Source organism: Physella acuta, unplaced genomic scaffold (assembly GCF_028476545.2).
Source record: "Physella acuta isolate Inbredline_101_S28 unplaced genomic scaffold, ASM2847654v3 ptg000335l, whole genome shotgun sequence".
Lineage (NCBI taxonomy): Eukaryota > Metazoa > Mollusca > Gastropoda > Physidae > Physella > Physella acuta.
In genome coordinates, this window is record NW_026731854.1 from 1,335,540 (window position 1) to 1,355,894 (window position 20,355).

Genomic DNA, 20,355 nt, shown 5'->3' on the forward strand with positions numbered 1-20,355 from the left:
CACAATAGTTGTTATTGAAGAAAGCGAATTCTTTTTCTTATTTTCAGTGCATTTAAAAGCTTGTTGCTATAAAGTTTTTACTTTCTCGTATAGAGAAAGTCTTGTAATCGTGCACAAAAAAATCGAGATTTTTACAATTCTCGACGTTTTACACCTCACTGATACGGAAAAACATAATTTTGCAATCTTGTCCGTATGTCTGTGTGTCTGTGTGTAAACACGATAACTTGAGTACCGTTACAGCTAGGTTGATGAAATTTCATATATAAGTATTTTATCAAAATCGTAGATCCTGTTCAACTTTTGAGCGATTTCTGATAAACAGAAGTGGTAATTTTTCTACTTTCAATTTTTCAAAAGCCTATAACTTGAGTACTATTTCAGATAGATAAATGAAATTTCACATGTAAGTAAAAGATCTAAATCACGGCCTTCTGTCAAATTTTGAGTAATTTCCGTTGACCGGAAGTATTAATTTACGCTATTTTCGATTTCTCAAAAAACGCATGTAAATTTATAAAGTTCTAATAATATTGCGAAACTATTATGCACATTTTGTTTTGGCGTTCGCTTGGTGCGCAATTCTTTTTTGTGCGAGATTCTATTCTATTTTTTAAAGTAATTTAAAATCATGTCTATATTCCGAATTATATAAAAATATTCGAGAAAGTTTAGGGGAGATCACCCCGGTTTATTTTTATTGTTTTTTTAAAATCTGATCTCTACGCTCTGTTACTGAGTGCATTTTGAAATCTCAGATAAAAGAAATGTGCGCCAATCTCTGTAATGTTTTTCGAAAAACCTTCATTGATAGCGTTCATCTTTTAGATCAAATAGTCTACTTTGCTTTGCAAATCACAGACTTTTCTGTCTGATTGTTGTTTCTTTGTTCTGTGTTTAGATGACTTTTTACTTCTACTTTAAACTGTCTTACACCTCTAATGTTTCATAAAATCAGATCATGTGGTCCATATCTAAAATGCTAAAGCTTCCACAATTCTTGTGGCATCTGAAGTACTGATTTTGTATCATTGCTGTTGGCCAAACTTACGTCATGTCCCGTGAACTCTTGAAGCCGTGTGTGTGCTCCCTGTGTATTGGTGTGGTCTTACAAATGTGTGAAGTACTACTTTGTATGTCTCTAATTGACCTGTTGCTTGATTCACTAAAAAAACTATTCTGTTGAGTATTCTGATGGCGTCTACCATAGTGTATATGAGTGCAATTCATCTGTGTGTGACCTGAAGTGTTGCTATAATAAAACCTCACATTGTAAAATTGTTCTTGCTTGAGGTGTTTGGTTGTACTATGTTCTTGAACTGATTGTGGTGCAGTTCTGTTTGTAGTGCAGTTTGTTTACATACAGAGGTAGTCTTAATCTAAGTTATACATTGTGCAATAATAAGTTGCATTTTTTGTTTCTGCTGGCAGAGTTTCTGTGATGATTTTCTCTATATTTGCCTATACTGCATCTAAACTTTGCATTGCCAGATTTTCTTGTGTTATTGGTTCTCTTTGGACTTATTCAAATTTTGCTTTGTGTATATTTTTCTCTTTTCTTTTTAGGTCAAGTTTTTCTTTCAGTTGTGTTGTTTCTCCTCTAAGTCTAGCTATTTCTTCTTATGTTTATATTTGTTTCTCTGCTTTGTATCGAGGTGATTTTTTCACGGGTTTCTGCTCGAAGTTGGCATAGTTTTGCTTCATTTTATGTGTTTCTTCTAATTCTGCCTTTTGTTGTGTCTTTTTATGTGGTCCGTTTCTAGTTGTGATTGTTGTTTTTCATGTTTTTATTCTTTCATACCCTGCACATGTTCTGCTTACCATTTCTTGTTTTTTTTCTTCCGTCGTAAACATTAGTCTCGAGAGACCACATAGTAAGGCAGATGACAACACGATATAGATTTACGAAGATGCGTTCTGGCATCAGTTTAGCCAGTAGCTAGACACGGTTAATTTCATGTCATTTTCAGGCGTGAAACTTAAAACAACTCTCTACACAATTTTCAATGTAAGTAAATCAATGTGCTGCAGGCAGTGCCTTAAATTAACGTCCATGTACCTACTTTTGTAGAGCTCGATGTTTACTTTCTCGTATACAGAGTATAGAGGAAATATTGTATTCGTGTACAAAAATCACAATAAATTTTGAGTTTTAACCGCTTTACACCTCAGTACTTCATTATATACGGAGAATAGTGGAGTTATTTTAATCGGGCAAACATTATAAATCCGTATTTATCAAACTGTTGGTGTTTTATGCGTAATCGAGTCGGAAAAAAGGGGTTTTGCAATTCTGTCCGTCTCTGTGTGGGTGCATGTCTGATTTCCGTTACAGCTAGGTCGATAAAATTTCATATATAAGTATTATATTAAATTTGTAGTTCTGTATCAGCTTTTCAGCGATTTCCGGTAATCGGAAGTGGAAGTAGTTCTACTTTCAATTTTTCTAAAGCCTATAACTTGAGAAGATTTAAGATATATGAACGAAATTTCATCTATAAGTAAAAAAAAATATAATTCTCTGCCTTATGCCAATTTTTGAGTAATTTCTATTGACCGGAAGTAGTAATTTACGCTGTTTCCGATGACTCAAAAAACGAATATGAATTCATAAAGCAAATATTCCGCACTATTATACAGATGTTGTTTGGCGTTCACTTGATGCGTAATTCTTTTTTTCTACCAGATTCTCTTCTATCAAGTCTAAGTAATTAAAAATGGATTAAAATCATGTCTATCTCCCGAGTTGCCATCCCGAGTAGCGTTATATAAGAATATTTGAGAAAGTTTAGGGGAGATCACTCCCCCTTTATTCTAATTCAACCTCATTATTTAAATAGCAAAATATGCAGCGAATTTTAAGCGTTACATGATCAATTTGATAACACAAATCATTGCTGGTCCTTAACACAATGAGTAAAACAACGTAAATGTCAACTACTTCCTTAAAACTGCTTGTCAAAATTAAAAATAAATCGTTATTTTTTTTTCTCGCTCTACTATATATTTATCAAATATTTACTAGCTGTCTGAGACATAATGAATTTGACATAGAATATTTGATACAACTTTCCAACGTGTATAAATTTAGTACTTCCTACTTATTTTATTGCTAATTTATTCAAAACATTGAAACCTTAATTGATATAAGAAATAATGTAAACTTGTATATAACACAATTATCTTTCCGTGAAAAAAATGGTATTGAAATGACTAGGTATGTATTCAACGATTCGCATTTATTAGTATCACATTCATTAGTATCACCTGATTAAATTGTCTATTACTTTAAGAGGTAATATAAATGGTCAAAGGTAGGCCTACTATTATTAGGAACTGTTTCTATCTGTACATACGCAAATCTTCAACAGTTCATTCAAAAAGCTATATATTTTTGGCAAACAGATTCTACATTTCAAAACACAAAAAACGCAGTGTTAATGTATATTATTAATCTCTTAAAAAGAAAACAAAATACAGCATAGAAATATTGCATTGATTTATTGCGGGCACTTAACAGAAATTGTACGTTAAAAAGATAAATTCGAGATTCTCATCTAATCTCACCTTAAGATCATATGATGTACTGAGCCAAATGTAAAAATGTATCAAATTTGTCACTAACAAATAACATTTTATTTTACATAAAACATACGTCCATGAATACAATTTTCAAGTGCCATTCATTCTTCTTGTTGACTGAACTGAAATATGTTTAAAAATGAATATTTTAAAGTACTTTTCAAAAATCTATTAGTGCATTGTTTTTTCTTCAAATTCACACATTAAATAACTTGATACAGTTTGATCCCGTGTATGAGCGTCAGCATCATACTTTACTAACTATATACTATTCTAAATCCGTTAAGTGTATATATAAGAAAAGTATATACATAACGACTCACCTTATTCATCTTCAACTGCAATGATAATTCTTCTTGTTGACTGAACTGAAATATGTTTAAAAATGAATATTTTAAAGTACTTTTCAAAAATCTATTAGTGCATTGTTTTTTCTTCAAATTCACACATTAAATAACTTGATACAGTTTGATCCCGTGTATGAGCGTCAGCATCATACTTTACTAACTATATACTATTCTAAATCCGTTAAGTGTATATATAAGAAAAGTATATACATAACGACTCACCTTATTCATCTTCAACTGCAATGATAACTCTCTTGCCCTCCGCACACAAAGCCTTGTCAGCTGCGACGAAGAAGTGTTCACCTGGTTCCAGGCTGTGGACTGTGTTGAGAGCGTAGCTTTGGTAGGAGAATGGTGGCACAGCGCACCTGTTGTAGCTGGTGTAGCTGCCGAGGTCTTCCATGGGTTTGGTAAAGCTATCAGAGACTGGGATAAACCTCACACGGGTGCCTTTCTTTAAAGAAATCTATAAAGGAGATGGAAGGAATGAGTTTTATCCACGATAAACTGCTTTATAAGATGTTAAATAAGGAATAGAGTTGATTATTCACAAATAGAGATGCGACTTTACCGTTACGTTCTTCCATTCTAGACATGGTAATTTTAGACGATGCTCTATAATCTTAACCAAGGCAACAATATAGGTCTACTGACGTTTACATTGACGTCTAAAGATTATTCTGACTTGCGTTAACATTCTCTACAGCTTACCTTGGGTGGCAGTGGTTGTTCTCTGCCTATTGGAATGTTCACAACATCATAATCTGTGTTGGCATGTCTTTCAACGAAAATGGCATAATCTTCAGCTTCTTTTATTTTACTGCCCGTGTAGTCAGTAAATGTAAATCTTGCCTGAAAACAAATTTAATTTAATTAACTTTGTCAAATGTCTGAAGTGTAGTTATTATTATTATAATCATACAATAGTTAAACTTACTTTAACGGCATGGCTAACATCAATACTTGAAGCTTTAACAGTTTCAGTAATGTCTATCTTCATCAATCTTTCATATGCCCAAGGCATTTCCTTCTCCCCACCCAGCACATGAACTGCACCAGCTGCAGCTACGTGGCTATCATTGAGGAGCAGGGAAATCTAACAGAAACATGTGAAATGTTATATATATATATATATGTATATATATATATATATATATATATATATATATATATATATATATATATATATATATATATATATATAATATTCTAATCCTTAGGTTAATTAATTACATAATAAAAATATGTCCTTATAAATAAGTTGGGTTTAAATATTTTTTAAGCATAAATTTTAATATTATTTTAACATAAATTTGTTTTAAGCTCTATAACAACATACTTGTTTAGTATTAAGATTTCTTAAGAACAATAAAAGATAAAAGGAAAACAATTTTTAAACGTAGTTATAATAATGTCATTCCCAGAATATATTTTTCGTTTGGAAATTCTTAAGGACTATGGTGCCTATCTTTATTCGCATCATAGTCTGCACAAAGATATGTACATCTTCTCTTTATAGAAGAATATTTTCAAGACCATCTGATTTTCTTCATCAACTTCAAAGTTTTACTAGCATAGAATAATACAGTTTAATATGTAATCATAAGAAACGAATATGCTGTTGACTCCACATGCTCTACAAATAGTATATATTTTTTTATAAATAATGATTTTTACCATTTTTTTTATTATTGCTTGACTACTAAGCTGATATTTATTTTCTAGTACTTATAGTTGCGGTATGTTTATCTGTTATTCGAGATCAGCACATCTACAATAAGTATAGTACTTGAAAAATGCTATTCAGTTTAGGAATAATCTACTTACTCAATGGTATGTAAAAAATAATATTTAGTTTAAAAGGTAAAAAAAAATGGATTACCTATTTAAGGGGATATGCGCGGAAAAAAATCACAAAATTTCTTGTTTTTGGTCATGATGGGTTTCTTGCACTTTTGGATACTTTGTCCATTTTCGAATAAAGAAAAAAATAACTTTAAAGAGAAAAAAATATTTTATGTGTTTGAATTACGATTTTTATGACCCTATTAATTAAAAATTAATCAATTTTTCCCAATCTTACAAGCTCTCTATGAAAAGTTTTATATCCGTCATTATATTGTATTTGACATCATTGGAAAGCTTGATTTCTCTTGTATCTAATAAACTTAATTTCCTGCATCTCCGAAACACCCAAAGCTTACAATCGGCTCTGCAGTTTACACAGATATGGTACTTTCCTGACCTAGTTTTCGTTACTTTTGGCTGTTTTTCTCAGTTCGCAGATTTTTAACACTAAAAAGCCTACTACTTTTTTATTTATTAAACAATGCCAACCTTATTTTCAGTAAATGTTCTTGATGCAAAAATACAACTTTTGTCACGAGGGAATTGTGATTGCTTTCATAGAAAAAAAGTATTTGGTAATTAATATGCACATTTTGAAACTTTTGAATACTAAAAAGGGTACGATTTTTTAGACCTTGTAAAATTCTTACTAGTAATTATTTCAAAAAGTTGTCGTGACAAAAGTTTTAATATATACTGAAATATAAGCAGTTTAAATTTGATTGCTATAGGTGCATAAATAAAAAAGCCTTAGTATTTTTAAAAATTCAAAATGGCGGAGGTTTTTTGGGTTTCCATGACAACCAAAATTGTTTTCGACCCCTTTTTTTGCTGTTTAATACTTACTTTTATATGCCAAATATGATAAAAGTATTCAAAAGGCTTTAGATCTTAAACTGTAAAAAATAGAAAAAAACATAGCATATCCCCTTAAAAACTAAAACCTTTCTAAATTCGACACGGAGTAGATTCAGGGGCGGAACTACAGTGCCGCCAGACCCACGCCATTTAAGGGCCCACAGCCGACTATAATACATTTTTTATAGTAAAATAAAATTAATTTTCTTGCATTTTTGACTTGATGAATGTTTTGTAAAAAAAAACCGTAGCTGCGGTTGGATTTCTTTATTCTATAGATACCATCCCACATCTCTTGCATATTCTTTTTCCCTTTGTTTTATTGTGAAAGCTAAGTCCTCTTTCTTCTACAATCAAACACACGCTGTTGTCGGCAAAATTCTACCGAAAAGACGCCGCTAGATATTAAGAGAATTTTTGCTTCTTTATAGCGTTGGTTAGGGGCCCACAATCCATTATATATATATATATATATATATATATATATATGTATATATATATATATATATATATATATATATATATATATATATGTATATATATGTATATATATATATATGTATATATATATATATATATATATATATATATATATATATATATATATATATATATATATATATATATATATATATATATATATATATATATATATATATATATATATATATATATATATATATATATGGGGCCCAGAATTTTTCTTTGCGGCGTGGCCATTTTTTTCAAGTTCCGCCACTGAGTAGATTCTCTTGATATTTTGCCATATAGATAAACAAGCGGACAGAGTAATATATGCATTACGGTATATACTTTTATGTGCGTGTGGAACAGATCTATTCGCTTTATAATGCCTACAATAATATTTCCGAATTGAAAACTTATTAAAAATTTTAAAAAAATTAACTCCCCTGTAAACGAATTCAAAACAAAATAAGTATTAAAAATTCATAATTTATCGCAGACAATATCGTAGACAATCTTTGCCGCACACTTATGAAATTAAAAAAAAAGTGACTGATTCATTTTTTATTTATTTTTTCTTACTAATTCAGAATTTCTGTAATTAAATATTAATTCTCAATACGGTGTCATATGTATTTTTGTGTACTATATGTAAAGTTTCTTACTTATTTAAAAATTCTGTACCTAAATATAAATTCTCACTGTGGTGTGGTGTCGAATGTATTTATTTTTTATTATATTTATGTTAAGCCTGGCGAATTCAGACTCGCACAAGCACACTCACAAAAATAACTACATTCATGTATATGTATAACTATATATATATATATATATATATATATATATATATATATATATATATATATATATAAGGTGTGTGTGTGTATATATTGTAAATTGTAACATTATACTGAATTATTCAACGTAACTTACGTCAAGAGTTAGACTCTGTTGTAAGCCACCAATAACGAAACCAATAAACACACGATCCTGCTGGTTTAGCTTGTTGATGATCTCATGGATCTCTTGAACGTTCTTGCCGTTAAGTTCAAGGTTGTCGTACTGGAAAGCGATGTTTATTTTTTCTGTAAATCTTGCTTTTATTAGCGTGTATTATTTTATTATTTTAATTTTTGGAAACAATTAATATTCGTACCTGGTACCCGAATCTCTCTGAATCAAAAACAAGATTAGGTACAGAGTTGAGGCGAGTAAACTCGTTGTGGTTGACCTCTGGGTAGCTGAAAGGCTGTAGAGGTCTCTCCATGATGTGTCCAGCACAGCGGGCAGAGTTGAATGGCTTGCGACGGAGTTTTTGGAGTTCCTGAGTTTCAAAAGACAAAAGACTATAATTATAATTGTTGGCTCGGGCCAATATGTTTCTTTATTATAGTAGAAAATAATAAATACAACCAAAGGTAATATACAGAAAAGTCGTATTACCTGCCAGATAACCCAGATTCTGTCAATGCTAGAGTGGTGGATCATGAAGAATGGATCAAAGGCTGAGTAGTCCAATGTGGCCATTGAGTACTGACCACTACCACCAATGGTAGCGTGGATCTCGTTGTGAAGAACTTCAAATTGGACTTCAAAGTCGCAGTAGTTGTCTTCCTCGAGGGTGTTTAGTGCCAGGTAGAATAGGTAATGGTAGCCATTGACTTTACGGTTAGAGTAGAGGTCTTGCTGGACGTCACGGGTAGTCTTCTAAATTTTAGAAGTTCACAAGTGATTAGAAATATATCAATATTAGAGGATTAATGAGATAACTGATACGTATTATGTATTTACTATTTTGAGGAAACACTTTAGCAAGCATTTTGACTTACGTGATTAGCAGAGGCGATTTGGAAGGAATAGAATGGGTTAAAGTCAGAGCTGTCTCCAAAGAGAGATGGAAGAGATTGTACTGGAGCAGTCCAGTCCCAGTATGGAACACCAACAAGGGCGCCATTTTTCTTCAGACTCTGTTCCACTTGAACAGTGAACAACCTGTGCCAGTGGGGGAAGACAGGCATACCTAGGGAAGAAGAACATGAAAATATACCAGTTTCTTTTTTGTAATTGGTTCCGTGTAATCAAGTAAAGATTGGTGTATTTCAGCTGACATACCGTGCACACAGCAAGCGAATTTGTCGTCACCATCGGCTGGACATTTGAATGGAGCACCATGGAATCCGGCAGTGGCTTCGTAGCCTTCATCGCTCTGGTCTTGTTGGAATTTGTTCAAGGCGTTTCTCAGGTTAGCGGCTTCATCAAGTGTTAGTTGGTTAATGTTCTTTCTGACCAGCTTGTCGTCGCGCTTGGCGGTTTTCTCGGCAATCTTTTCGTAGAATTCTGGAATTGAAAAATTACGTTGGTAAATGCACTCAATCTTTGTCATCCTTAACTTTATGTAGACCTAGTAGAACAAACGTTTATTTTATAAATTAAACTTACTCTTTGTGCCGGGAACAAACTGTACACTTGGGGACCTAATTAGATTGGAGTCTAAGATGGTGCCGTTAATTGCTTTAATCTCAACCTCAAAGTGGTAGTTTGAATCTGGTCTGAGGTTCAGATTGTTGAACACATTGGTGACGTCATATTTAAAAAGTCTGTCAAAAGCCCATGGCATTTCAAGTGGCCCACCCAGAACAGCAAAAGTACCTAGTTAGAAGTGTAACAAAACGTACAATTAACGGAACTATCAATTTGTAATAATGGGAATATTGTGCTTCATTTCAATTCTAAGTAATAAAAAAGAGAGAATCGGTTTTAAACTGCCAATAACTACCAGCGAATTCACTGTGACCCTTATCGTCAACCAGTCTGAATGTGACATCAGCACTCAAGGCAAATCCACGTAGAAGGAACTCAGCAAAGATGCGATCTTCTTCCTTGCGTCTCTCGAGAACGTCGTTAAGCTCGGAGATGGTCAGTCCATGGAAGTTCAGGTTGTCGTATTGGTAGTTCAGTCTATTTAAGTAAAATACTCACTCAGATAACGATATTCAAATTTAATTATGTTTCACAAAGAATAATTGAATTATACTTTTTAAACAAGTTTTGAAAGAAAACTTAAATTAAGAAGTAATCTTATCACATTATCTCTTAATCAATAACGGTGCTCGATATACGTGTTAATTATACTTGAATATCACATACAGCACTTAACTATCCTAATTGAAAGCATTGGTACCAATATGCAAACAAATTTTCTTTTATTATTTTCATTATTCTTTGTAAGAATAGTATTCCTACGTTATTATTTGTCTAAATTTTATCTAATTCTATATAAAAAAACTTACCTATCGTAATCAAACGCATCAATACCGCGAGAGTTGGCACGAGTAGTTGGGTTAATATTTGATTCCTCACTGAATGGTTTCATTGGCTGACGCAAGTGTTGGATGGCACAGTTGGCGCTGTTGTAAGGAAGTCCTCTGAACTTCTGGAGAGCTTGCCAGATAGCGAATTGCCTGTCAACGTTTGAGTGATGGAGCAGGAAGAGAGGATCATAGGCAGTGTACTCAAGTGTAGACATGCCGTAAGGGGAGACACCTCCAGTCCAGGAGTGAATGGCGTTATGGTTGATCTCAAATTGGACCTTTAAGCAACATTATAGTGTATATAAGGTTACAGTTTGTGTAGAAAAATCAATTACCAAAGCAAATCTATATCGATGTTTAAATACCTCAAAATCGCAATAATCAGTTTGCTCAAAGGCTAGAAGTGTTTGTCTATAGAAGAAAGATTCAGATCCAAATTCAGGGTCATTGAAAAGTTGTTCTCTGGGTGCTCTTGTTGTAATTTCTCCATTGTAGATTTTACCATGATGGAAAGGATTATTTTCTTCTTCTGTCACAAGGGTTGGAAGAGCAGTAAAGGCAGTGGTCCAGTCCCAGTATGGAATACCAATCTTTGCTCCCTGAATATATAAAAATACAAAATCGTTTTGTGACGAAAATTTGATAAAGGATTTTAAGGAGTAGGTATTAATTTTTTTTTGTTTCAGCTTGTTTATTTGTTATCTCACCTGAGCAGTTAGAGCATCTTCCCATTGTTTAACGTAGAGTCTGTGCCATTGAGGGAAGTTGGCCATTCCATGGAGACAGCAAGCAATAGAATGTCCATTATGTTCGCACTTGGCTGGGCTTCCGTGGAAGCTGGCAATATTCTAAGAAATGATTTCAAAAGTAATGTAATGGAACTAAATATCTTTTTTTCTTAAACTGTAAATAATATCTATAGCGTATCTAAAACTTTTAAACAAATAAATTTGTTACTTGGAATCCATTCGGCCCATCGTCTTCCTGAACCTTTCTAAGAGCATTGCGAAGGTTTTCAATTTCTGTGACTGAAAGTGTGGAGACGTCTTTACGTACACCAACTCCAGCAACTGATGCTGACTCTTCCTTTGCTGCTGCCGCTTTAGAATGAACAAATCAATGCATAATTGAAAACAAAGGTACTGTATTACTTAGGAAATTTTATACTACAGCATTTGCGTTTCACAATAATTAAATCGACCGTATTTGTTTAACAGCAACTACTAGAATTTCTATAAAATGACTAACCATGAGCAGGATCAAAGATAAGGCTAGGCGTTGGGAATACGCTCTTTACATTCAATGCAACTCCTTCGACATCATAAACTTTAACTTTCAGCGTGAAAGCATTTGTGGCATCCAAAACAGATTCTGGTGCTATTCCAGCCTCTTCAAGAGCCCATGTAATATCTTTCTTGTACAGACGGTCGAATGCCCACTCCATCTCAGTTGGTCCACCTAGGAGGTTAAAGCGTCCAGCATATGAGCACTGTTGTGCTGCCTGTGGATAGAAAATCCCGTTTTAGATCAGTGTTGTAATTGGCTGTAGAAATATCTTTATTTTCTAATGATCTAATAATTTGTTACTTCTTCATTAAATTTAAATAAAGTATAACTTTGGTTTTAAAATAACCTACCGTACAGATCTGTAGGACCACTGATCCTGAAGTCTTCACTCCCTTCAGAAGGAAACCTGCAAATACTCTTGGACGGCTCTGACGTTGAGCAATAAGGGCCTCAATTTGTTCAATGTTGTAGCCACTAATTTCAAGATTGTCGTATTGATAGCCAAGATGTTCGTAATTAAACACGGTATTGGGAACAGCGTGTTTCCTGAAAGTAAAATTCCTGTATGTATTAACACTGTTTTCTATAGTTTTGTGTCATAAATTACATAAAATTAATTGTCACAAGCAACAGTCAATTAAAAATAAATTAATTATTTAACTTGCACATAACTTTAATCTTACTTTGTGAATGAGTTTATATTAAAACCGTCTATGTTAAATGGTTTCATTGGCTCATTCATGTAGTTCAGTGCACAATCAGCACGGTTGCTGGGCAGATGTCTTCTCTGCTGTAGTTCTTGCCATACGACCCAGATTTTATCAACAAAGGCGTGATGGATGAAGAAGATAGGATCGTAGGCTGAATACTCAAGTGATGACAGGGAATATTTCTGATGACCTCCGACTAGGTAGTGGATGGCGTTGTGCATTACTTCATATTGGACCTGAATAATACATTGGCATAGAAAAAGTAAAACGCATCCATATTTGGTGAGTGTAAACGTTTGTTTTGTTGGGAAGAGCATGTGTATTTTTTTTAACCCTCATGTCCCGACTTTGGAACTCGGGGCCGAAGACGCTCGTTGCCTGAGTAAAGCAACACAGTTATGAAATTAAACCTAAAAAAAGAGTAGTGATATCCCATAACTTTTCTTGAATATTCTAAGATAACACTAATGGGACGGTAACTCCAGTGCAGTCGGGATATAGACATTTAAAAAAAAACAATTTTTAAAATATTTAAATTTTAAAAGAAATTACGCATCAAATAAACAGCAAATAATCTGTATTTAATAGTGCGGAATATTAAACCTTTATAAAGAATGACAGAGGAATCAAGTTACAAATAAATTCATATTTGTATTTTGAGAAATAGGAAATAGGGTAAAATACTACTTCCGGTCACTTGAAATTACTTAACATTTTTCGGAAACATAGAATTAAATATTCTACCTATATGTGAAATTTATTCTACCTAACTGAAAACGCACTTGAGGTATAGGCTTTTGAAACTTCAAAAATAAAAATCAACATTATTTAGCTTTATTTTTTTACCTCAAAGTCACAGAAGTTGGTCTGCTCTAGTGCTGAGAGAACAAGATCAAAGAGATCAGAATGAGATCCATCCTTGGATGTCTTGAACAGTTCTTGTCTGACGTCACGAACGGTGTAAACTTCCTCAGATGGTACATAGCCGCGAGCAAATGGGTTAGGGACGACCTATAAAGGGAAAATATGTCACTTTCATTTCTTTCCCTATCACCTAACATAGAATTTTATCTTTTCAAATCAATACGTAATAAATAGACAACATGCATTTTAGAAAGATTAAATCACAGTCTTACCTCGTCTCTCCAAATATCGTAGTAATCTTCATCAGTGAAAATTTCTGGTAAAGCCTTGATTGGTTTAGTCCAGTCCCAATATGGAATAGCAATGGCACTTCCGTGTCTCTGTAGAGCTTGCTCAACCTATATGGTGGTCATGAAGGTTTGACGTTATTTTACACAGGAAAGAGATAAGATATTTGGTAATTCTAAGTAGAGAAATAAGATTTGTGTACAGTGTTTGATTAATGTTTGAATGACCTGCAATGTGAAAAGTCTGTGCCAGTGGGGGAAGGTTGGCATGCCGTGAATACAGCAAGCAACGTCTTTGCCGGCATCATCTTTACAGCGAGCTGGGGCACCGTGCATTGAGGCAAGACTGGCCCAGCCATCGTTGGTTGTGTCCAGCTGTAAGTCACGAAGGGCAGCCTTCAAACTTTGGACATCACGCTCGGTTAAACTGTTCAGGTCACGGCGGATGTAGTTGTGTGTCACTTTTTCCAAGTCGGTAACCTCTAAATAGAGAGAAATCTAACATAATTGCTGGGAAATAAAAAACACAATGCTATCAAATGTTAAATGATAAATCAAATCGTTATTGATCTTAGAATGTCCAACACGTACTGTGAGCAGGGTCCAGGATGACACTTGGTGCACTGATTAAACTGCTGGCTAACTCAGAACCATTGGGAGCTTTGATGTGTATTTCAAATGTGTATTCGTCATCAAAACGTAATCCATGCTCCTCGAGCTGTAATGATAAAAAAATCCAATGTATCGTTTGTAAAGAGAAAGTGCGTCTGTTATTTTAAAGAACAATTATCCACTTAATGCCATGCTAAAATGTTTGTTAAAACTGGTTTAACTTTCCCAAATTCTCCTATTAAAATTAGCTGACCTGTTCAGTGATTTCATATTTAAACAGTCTATCAAACTGCCATGGCATCTCTGCCGAGCCACCTAGGATTGTGAAATAACCGCCCTCAAAGCATGCCTTAGCTTTTGGACAGATGTTGAAGTTTAGAGTTCCTGACTCACCAAAGCCCTTCAGAAGGAAGCCTGCAATTTAAAATAAAATTCAATCAGTTGAAAATTTATATTATCATCAATTTGAATGAATTATTTTTTTATTAAACTTTCCATTTATAACTGATAAAACAATCCTAATAGAATTTGGTTAATTTTTTTTTATTTTACAGGCAGTTTCGTTTATTTGTTATCTTTAGATCATACCTGCAAAAACTCGATCGTGCTCTTGTTTTTCTTTAATAAAAGCATCTAGCTGTGGAATACTGAGGCCGACAAATTCCAGACTGTCGTACTTATACTGGAAATGATCAACATAGTTAAAAGTATCCTCTGGGCGAGAATACTCCTCTGTCTTTGGATTTAGGTTGTAGGGTGCTCCAAAGCTGAAAGGTTTCAGTGGCTCCTATACAAAAAAGAAAGAAGAAATGCAGTATTAGAAATACACTGTAACATGAAGGAGCTACTAGGTGGTCCCACCTGTATACAAAAAAACTGTTAACTCTACACACAACGTATTTAAATAGTATTGTAGGTGGAGCACGCGAAAATCTTATCATACTTTCATCTGCTCAAGGGCACAGTTGGCTTCATTAGGATCGTGACCTCTGTATTTTTGTAGAGCTTGCCAAACAGCCCATAGTCTGTCAGTGTTTGAGTGATGTACAAAGAAAGCAGGGTCGTATGAAGCATAGTGAAGATGGCCAAGAGAATGTTCTTTGGATCCTCCGAGCCAAGAGTGGATGGCGTTGTGGGTAATCTCAAACTGAATCTCAAAGTTGCAGTAATCTTCTTGTTCAAGGGCAAAGAGGGCTTGGTTAAAGAGCCATGTGTCCCATCCGTGAGGTCCACGTTTGAAGAGTTTGTCACTCTGTAAAAATTGAATTAATTTGAATACATCGCGTGAATATTTTAAATACGACCGAAGGCAAACTAATCAAGTACTATTGTTTATAGTTTACTAGATCGATAAATATATTCTTACAACAACATCTCTTTCAGTTTCAGAGTTCTCAAAAGCAATCTTGGCTTTCTTCCATGGGTTGGCGACAGTTTCACCGGAATTGGGATCTATGTAGCTTTCGTCATCAATAAGATGTGGCAGGGATGAGGATAGACGAGACCAGTCCCAGTATGGAATACCAACAAGAGAACCATGACGACGTAGAGCGTCCTCAACTTGGAAAGTGTAGAGACGATGCCATTGTGGGAATGTGGCCATACCATGAAGACAGCAAGCGTATCTGAAAATAATGTATTCTCCATTAAGTTATTATTTTAACAGACATTTTGTTTGCGAGTATTTTTCATGGTATAGATTTTTTTCTTATAGGTTTACATATTTTTATTCACCCTTACTTTATCATTGTAACTGACTTTTACTTTGAGTGCATGTGCCATGAAGTAGATTTCTTTTGATTTCACAATAGTTTATATATTTTGTACTCCTCCCGAGAATTATATATATATATATATATATATATATATATATATATATATATATATATATATATATATATGTCACTAAACAACGTAAAACGAGTTAAATAACTGAATTTATCACAAAGACTATTAATGAAATATTGAAATACTATCTTAAATACTAATGTCCTATAAGGCTAAAGCTGAATTACAGAAAGACTATCTGACCTCTTGCTTGCACTTGGATGTGGACAAAGAGGTGGGATAGCGTGGAATGCTGCAATTGATTGCCAGCCGTCAGCAGAGCTATCAGCCTGAAGAGACTCCATAGCCTTGTACAGAGAAAATGTTTCACGAGGGCTGAGGGAGTTGATTTCCTTTCTTACTAAATAGCTGGAGACCTCACCAGATGGTTTCTGAACTTCGCCTGTTGAAAAAAATGTTGAATTTTGTTTCTAAATTTTAAAACCAACAGAAATTTATTTTTCCATTGATCAATGACGAATTTAGCAAAACTGTCACGAATTGAAGATTGGATAATTTAAATAAAACACTCTTAAAGTGAGACGAAATTCACTTACTTGTTCCAGGAACAAATTGAATGGTGGGTGTAGGTAGAATGTCGGCACTTAACAGACTGCCATTAACTGCCTTAATGTCAATCTTGAGTTCAAAGTTTGCAGCACTGTCCAACTTCAGGCCCAATGCTTTGATGGTACTGGTTATATCGTGTTTGTATAAGCGATCAAATACAAAAGGCATCTCTAATTCACCCCCAAGGATGTAGAATGATCCGGCCTGTAGTTTGCAGTTGATATATAAAATGTTTAGGTTACTACTGGTTTTCGAAATTTTAACCTAATCTGCTCAAACTGATGTCTAATGAAATCATCAGTTAAAACACAAACGTTTCAAACGAATTAATAACTGTCTAGAAAGAGTCTAAAAAAATTAAATTACTTTCATACTTGTCAAACTCATTTTTTAAAATGTTTACCTTGTGGTCGCAGCTCTTCTTTCCTCTGGGTCCAGCAGGAACACAAACATAGATATCAACTTCAGCAGACAGACCGATGTTATGAAGCAAGAAGCCAGCAAATACACGGCCATTTTGTTTACGTTTCTTCAACAAAGCCTCCAGTTGTGGAATGGTCATGTGGTTGAACTCCAAGTTGTCGTACTCGTAGTGGAAGTGGTTGCGGTAGTCAAATGTATCGGCGGGGCGACTGTTGATGATTTTTCATAAAACATCATTTTAAAATACGCTTTTATATCAACAACAAAAAATAATCAATAATCGTCTTTGTCTACCTGTATTTGTATGTAAAATCACCGTGGTTCAACAAGTTATCGCTGAACGGTTGCAGTGGTTTCCTCATGAGGTTGATGGCACAGTCAGCCTCGTTGTACAACAAACCTCTGTAGCGTTGGAGCTCTTGCCAGATGGCCCAGATTCTACAGGGAAAATATTTTTAAACGATTTTACAACTAGTGAGCTTACCGCAATTGAATGTTTGGTTATATTCGCTAAACAATCAAAACAACGTACCTGTCAGTGTTGGCGTGGTGCAGGAAGAAGACCGGGTCAAAAGCTGAGTAGTCCAGTGAAGAAAAAGAGTACTGTGCACGGCCACCGAGTAGAGAGTGGAGAGCGTTGTGGACAAGTTCAAATTGGATTTCAAAGTCACAGAAATTATCTTGCTCTAAAGCAAATAGAACTTCTTCATAAAGTTCACTGTTGTCAAACAGCTCTGGTTGAGGATCTCTGTTGATATAGGTTAGTAGATTATCTCATTTACTAAATGTACATGATATAACATATATAAATTTATTCAAGAACGTGCGTATGTACTTAAGTTGAATGACTACCTTGTTGTCACTGCGTCTTCTCCCTTTACTTTTCCACTAAAGAATGGATTGGGATCGAATCGTTGTTGGCGTGAGTTGTAATAAGTTGCTTGACTAATAAGAGAGGGCAGTTTATTGAATGGTGCAGTCCAATCCCAGTAGGGCACAGCTACAGATGATCCTCGACCCAAAAGAGCTTCTTCTACCTAAAGTAATTTTTTTGTTAAAGTATATTTATACAACAATATATTATAATTCTGTTCAGCACATTTATGGGATTTATGTCAAAATTATCCAACAGTTCTATGATTATCCACTATAACAGGATAGCAAGCTTTTTGGTGGAAAAAAACGAAATGTGGTAAAACCAAAAACCTAGAGGGCCTTGGTTTTTCGGCCTCCTCTCACATCCGCAGCAGCAAGCTAGTTCAAGCTAAGTAAACTGTGAACAATCGCTTAAAGCAGGCTTAACAACCACCAGGAGATCGAACTTAAGATACAAAAAAAACCATCTTGGATTTGGATCGCTTAACCTATCTGAGATTTGTAGTAAGTAATGATGGGGTAGAAAATAGGACATAAAGGCAAGGTACACGATTAGAATTCAACACATATGTTGGCAAAGAAATCCATAAACCAACTAGTGTAGAAATATCATCAGACTAGATTGAAATCCCCAAGCAAGAGAAAGTGGGTACTTCAAAAACAAACTTGAACAACATCAGATGTTAGTGAAGTACTAGCACCCGTGATATCGACGTCCCAACTTGGAGGCATGGTCTAATCCGAGTACAATTGAGAAATATGGCTGCTACCCTACGCTCCACTAGGAGTCTACACGAATTATTAGGATGATAATGATGAAAATAAATACGATGTTGATGCTGATGAAGATGCAAGTATAATATCACAGTTCTAGATAAAATATGCAATCACTTTTAAATTTAAATGAATTCAGTGTATAAATAGTTAACAGCTACAGTTTACCTGTTCAACATACAATCTGTGCCAGGCTGGGAAGGTTGGCATACCATGGACGCAGCATGCAATTTTATGGCCATCATGTTCACACAGTCCAGGTTTGCCATGGAAAGCTGCAATGTCTCCATACGTTCCATCTTGTTGGATGGACAGGAAGGCTGACCTCAGACTCTCAACTTCTCCCTCACTGAGGTCGTTAAGATTACGACGGATGTTGGAGATAGTTGTAACAGATGGACGGTATTCTTTACCGTACAGGTTGCCTGTAGAAGGATAATACACATTAGAACTTAGTTGAATCAAAACAAAATACTAGAATCTAAACTTTCGAATTAGAACTGTGTACTCACTCGTTCCAAGTTCAAACAGGACAGTTGGTGGTGGGATATTTGCTGTTTCTGTAATGTCGCTGCCATCTAGGGCCTGAACTTTAACAGTAATGTCATAACGATCGTTGTGGTGAATGTTTTGCTCCTCAAGTTGATGTGTGATCTCATACTTGTAGAGACGATCGTAATTCCATTCCATTTCATTTATATCTCCGAGAATGTAAAACTCACCAGCTTTCTTGCAGCTATTTTCAGATCTGAAATATTGCATAACATGTAAGTAAAACAAAACATCCAATTGGAGTTTTTCAATGGTAATATATCAGCTTTAACTACGAGGACATTTTTATTCTTGTACGTGCTTTACAACACAGGATATGTTTTTTCTTACTTGCAGATGGAGAATGTAACCAGAGCTGATTGTTTAAGTCCATGAAGCATAAAGCCGGCGAAGACGCGATCTTTGCCTTTGATCTCTTCAAGTTGTTTGGCAAGTTGGGGAATGCTCAGACCGTTAAATTCAAGATTGTCGTACTCGTAATGGAAGTTGTTACGATAGTCAAATACCTAAGATTGACAGGTTTTGAGATTTCATTTTGTGTTTATTCATATTTTTGCACGACTTTATATTTAAAGTTTGGAAATATCAGCCGAAAAACTATTTCTAGAAAATACAGAAACCTGCAATTTTAACTTGAAACGAGTGTAGTCAAATTTACCTGGAAAGGAACGGCATGTTCACGGGTGTCGGCATCAGGGTTGATGTCAGAGGTCAAACTAAATGGAGACAAGGGTTTTCTCAGCTGTCCAATAGCACAGTTAGCGGTGTTGTATGGTTTGCCGCGGTATTTTTGGAGTGCCTGTTTTCAATTCAACAACATATTAGCAGATTGATCGATCAATGAATGCCACGCTTTTCGAATATTATGTAAGTAAAGTTAAATAAAGCCAAGCTCCTCGAGAATAATTCCATTACTGGTCTTAAAACAAAATGAGTTTTTTACCTGCCAGATAGCCCAGATTCTGTCAGTGTTGGAATGATGCAGATAAAAGAGTGGATCAAATGCGGTGTACATCAGGGAAGCCAGAGAGTAAGGTTCTTGACCTCCCACAAGAGCGTGAATAAAGTTGTGGGCGATCTCAAACTGAACTTCAAAAGTACAGAAATCTTCTTGCTCTAGAGCCAAAAGAACCTGAAAGCCAAAAAACAGTCATCGAGTTTA

General features: G+C 34.7%; 1 protein-coding gene across 2 annotated transcripts in view; it reads right to left on the minus strand.

Annotated features, from left to right (window-relative positions):
- Positions 1–3,484: 3,484 nt before the first annotated feature.
- LOC131940915 (hemocyanin 2-like) overlaps positions 3,485–20,355 on the minus strand; it is a 29,347-nt gene continuing 12,476 nt past the window's right edge. The window contains exons 20-57 of one of the 2 annotated variants that reach the window (XM_059299825.1): positions 20,137–20,325; positions 19,852–19,992; positions 19,524–19,699; positions 19,154–19,389; positions 18,810–19,066; positions 17,844–18,028; positions 17,524–17,739; positions 17,286–17,429; positions 16,972–17,200; positions 16,556–16,772; positions 16,203–16,401; positions 15,538–15,796; positions 15,115–15,423; positions 14,760–14,958; positions 14,425–14,585; positions 14,151–14,277; positions 13,788–14,041; positions 13,545–13,670; positions 13,255–13,419; positions 12,382–12,644; positions 12,049–12,244; positions 11,660–11,912; positions 11,369–11,511; positions 11,119–11,259; positions 10,777–11,010; positions 10,391–10,689; positions 9,877–10,058; positions 9,540–9,749; positions 9,213–9,437; positions 8,930–9,120; positions 8,544–8,807; positions 8,257–8,424; positions 8,034–8,162; positions 4,867–5,025; positions 4,641–4,781; positions 4,152–4,395; positions 3,906–3,950; positions 3,485–3,704 (exon numbers count right to left, since the gene is read on the minus strand). In XM_059299825.1, the coding sequence (XP_059155808.1) occupies positions 4,153–4,395; positions 4,641–4,781; positions 4,867–5,025; positions 8,034–8,162; positions 8,257–8,424; positions 8,544–8,807; positions 8,930–9,120; positions 9,213–9,437; positions 9,540–9,749; positions 9,877–10,058; positions 10,391–10,689; positions 10,777–11,010; positions 11,119–11,259; positions 11,369–11,511; positions 11,660–11,912; positions 12,049–12,244; positions 12,382–12,644; positions 13,255–13,419; positions 13,545–13,670; positions 13,788–14,041; positions 14,151–14,277; positions 14,425–14,585; positions 14,760–14,958; positions 15,115–15,423; positions 15,538–15,796; positions 16,203–16,401; positions 16,556–16,772; positions 16,972–17,200; positions 17,286–17,429; positions 17,524–17,739; positions 17,844–18,028; positions 18,810–19,066; positions 19,154–19,389; positions 19,524–19,699; positions 19,852–19,992; positions 20,137–20,325 (7,230 nt within the window). In that variant the 3' untranslated portion in view covers positions 3,485–3,704; positions 3,906–3,950; position 4,152. The remainder of the gene's footprint in view (positions 3,705–3,905; positions 3,951–4,151; positions 4,396–4,640; positions 4,782–4,866; positions 5,026–8,033; positions 8,163–8,256; positions 8,425–8,543; positions 8,808–8,929; positions 9,121–9,212; positions 9,438–9,539; positions 9,750–9,876; positions 10,059–10,390; positions 10,690–10,776; positions 11,011–11,118; positions 11,260–11,368; positions 11,512–11,659; positions 11,913–12,048; positions 12,245–12,381; positions 12,645–13,254; positions 13,420–13,544; positions 13,671–13,787; positions 14,042–14,150; positions 14,278–14,424; positions 14,586–14,759; positions 14,959–15,114; positions 15,424–15,537; positions 15,797–16,202; positions 16,402–16,555; positions 16,773–16,971; positions 17,201–17,285; positions 17,430–17,523; positions 17,740–17,843; positions 18,029–18,809; positions 19,067–19,153; positions 19,390–19,523; positions 19,700–19,851; positions 19,993–20,136; positions 20,326–20,355) is intronic. The other variant, XM_059299824.1, reaches the window with a different exon arrangement.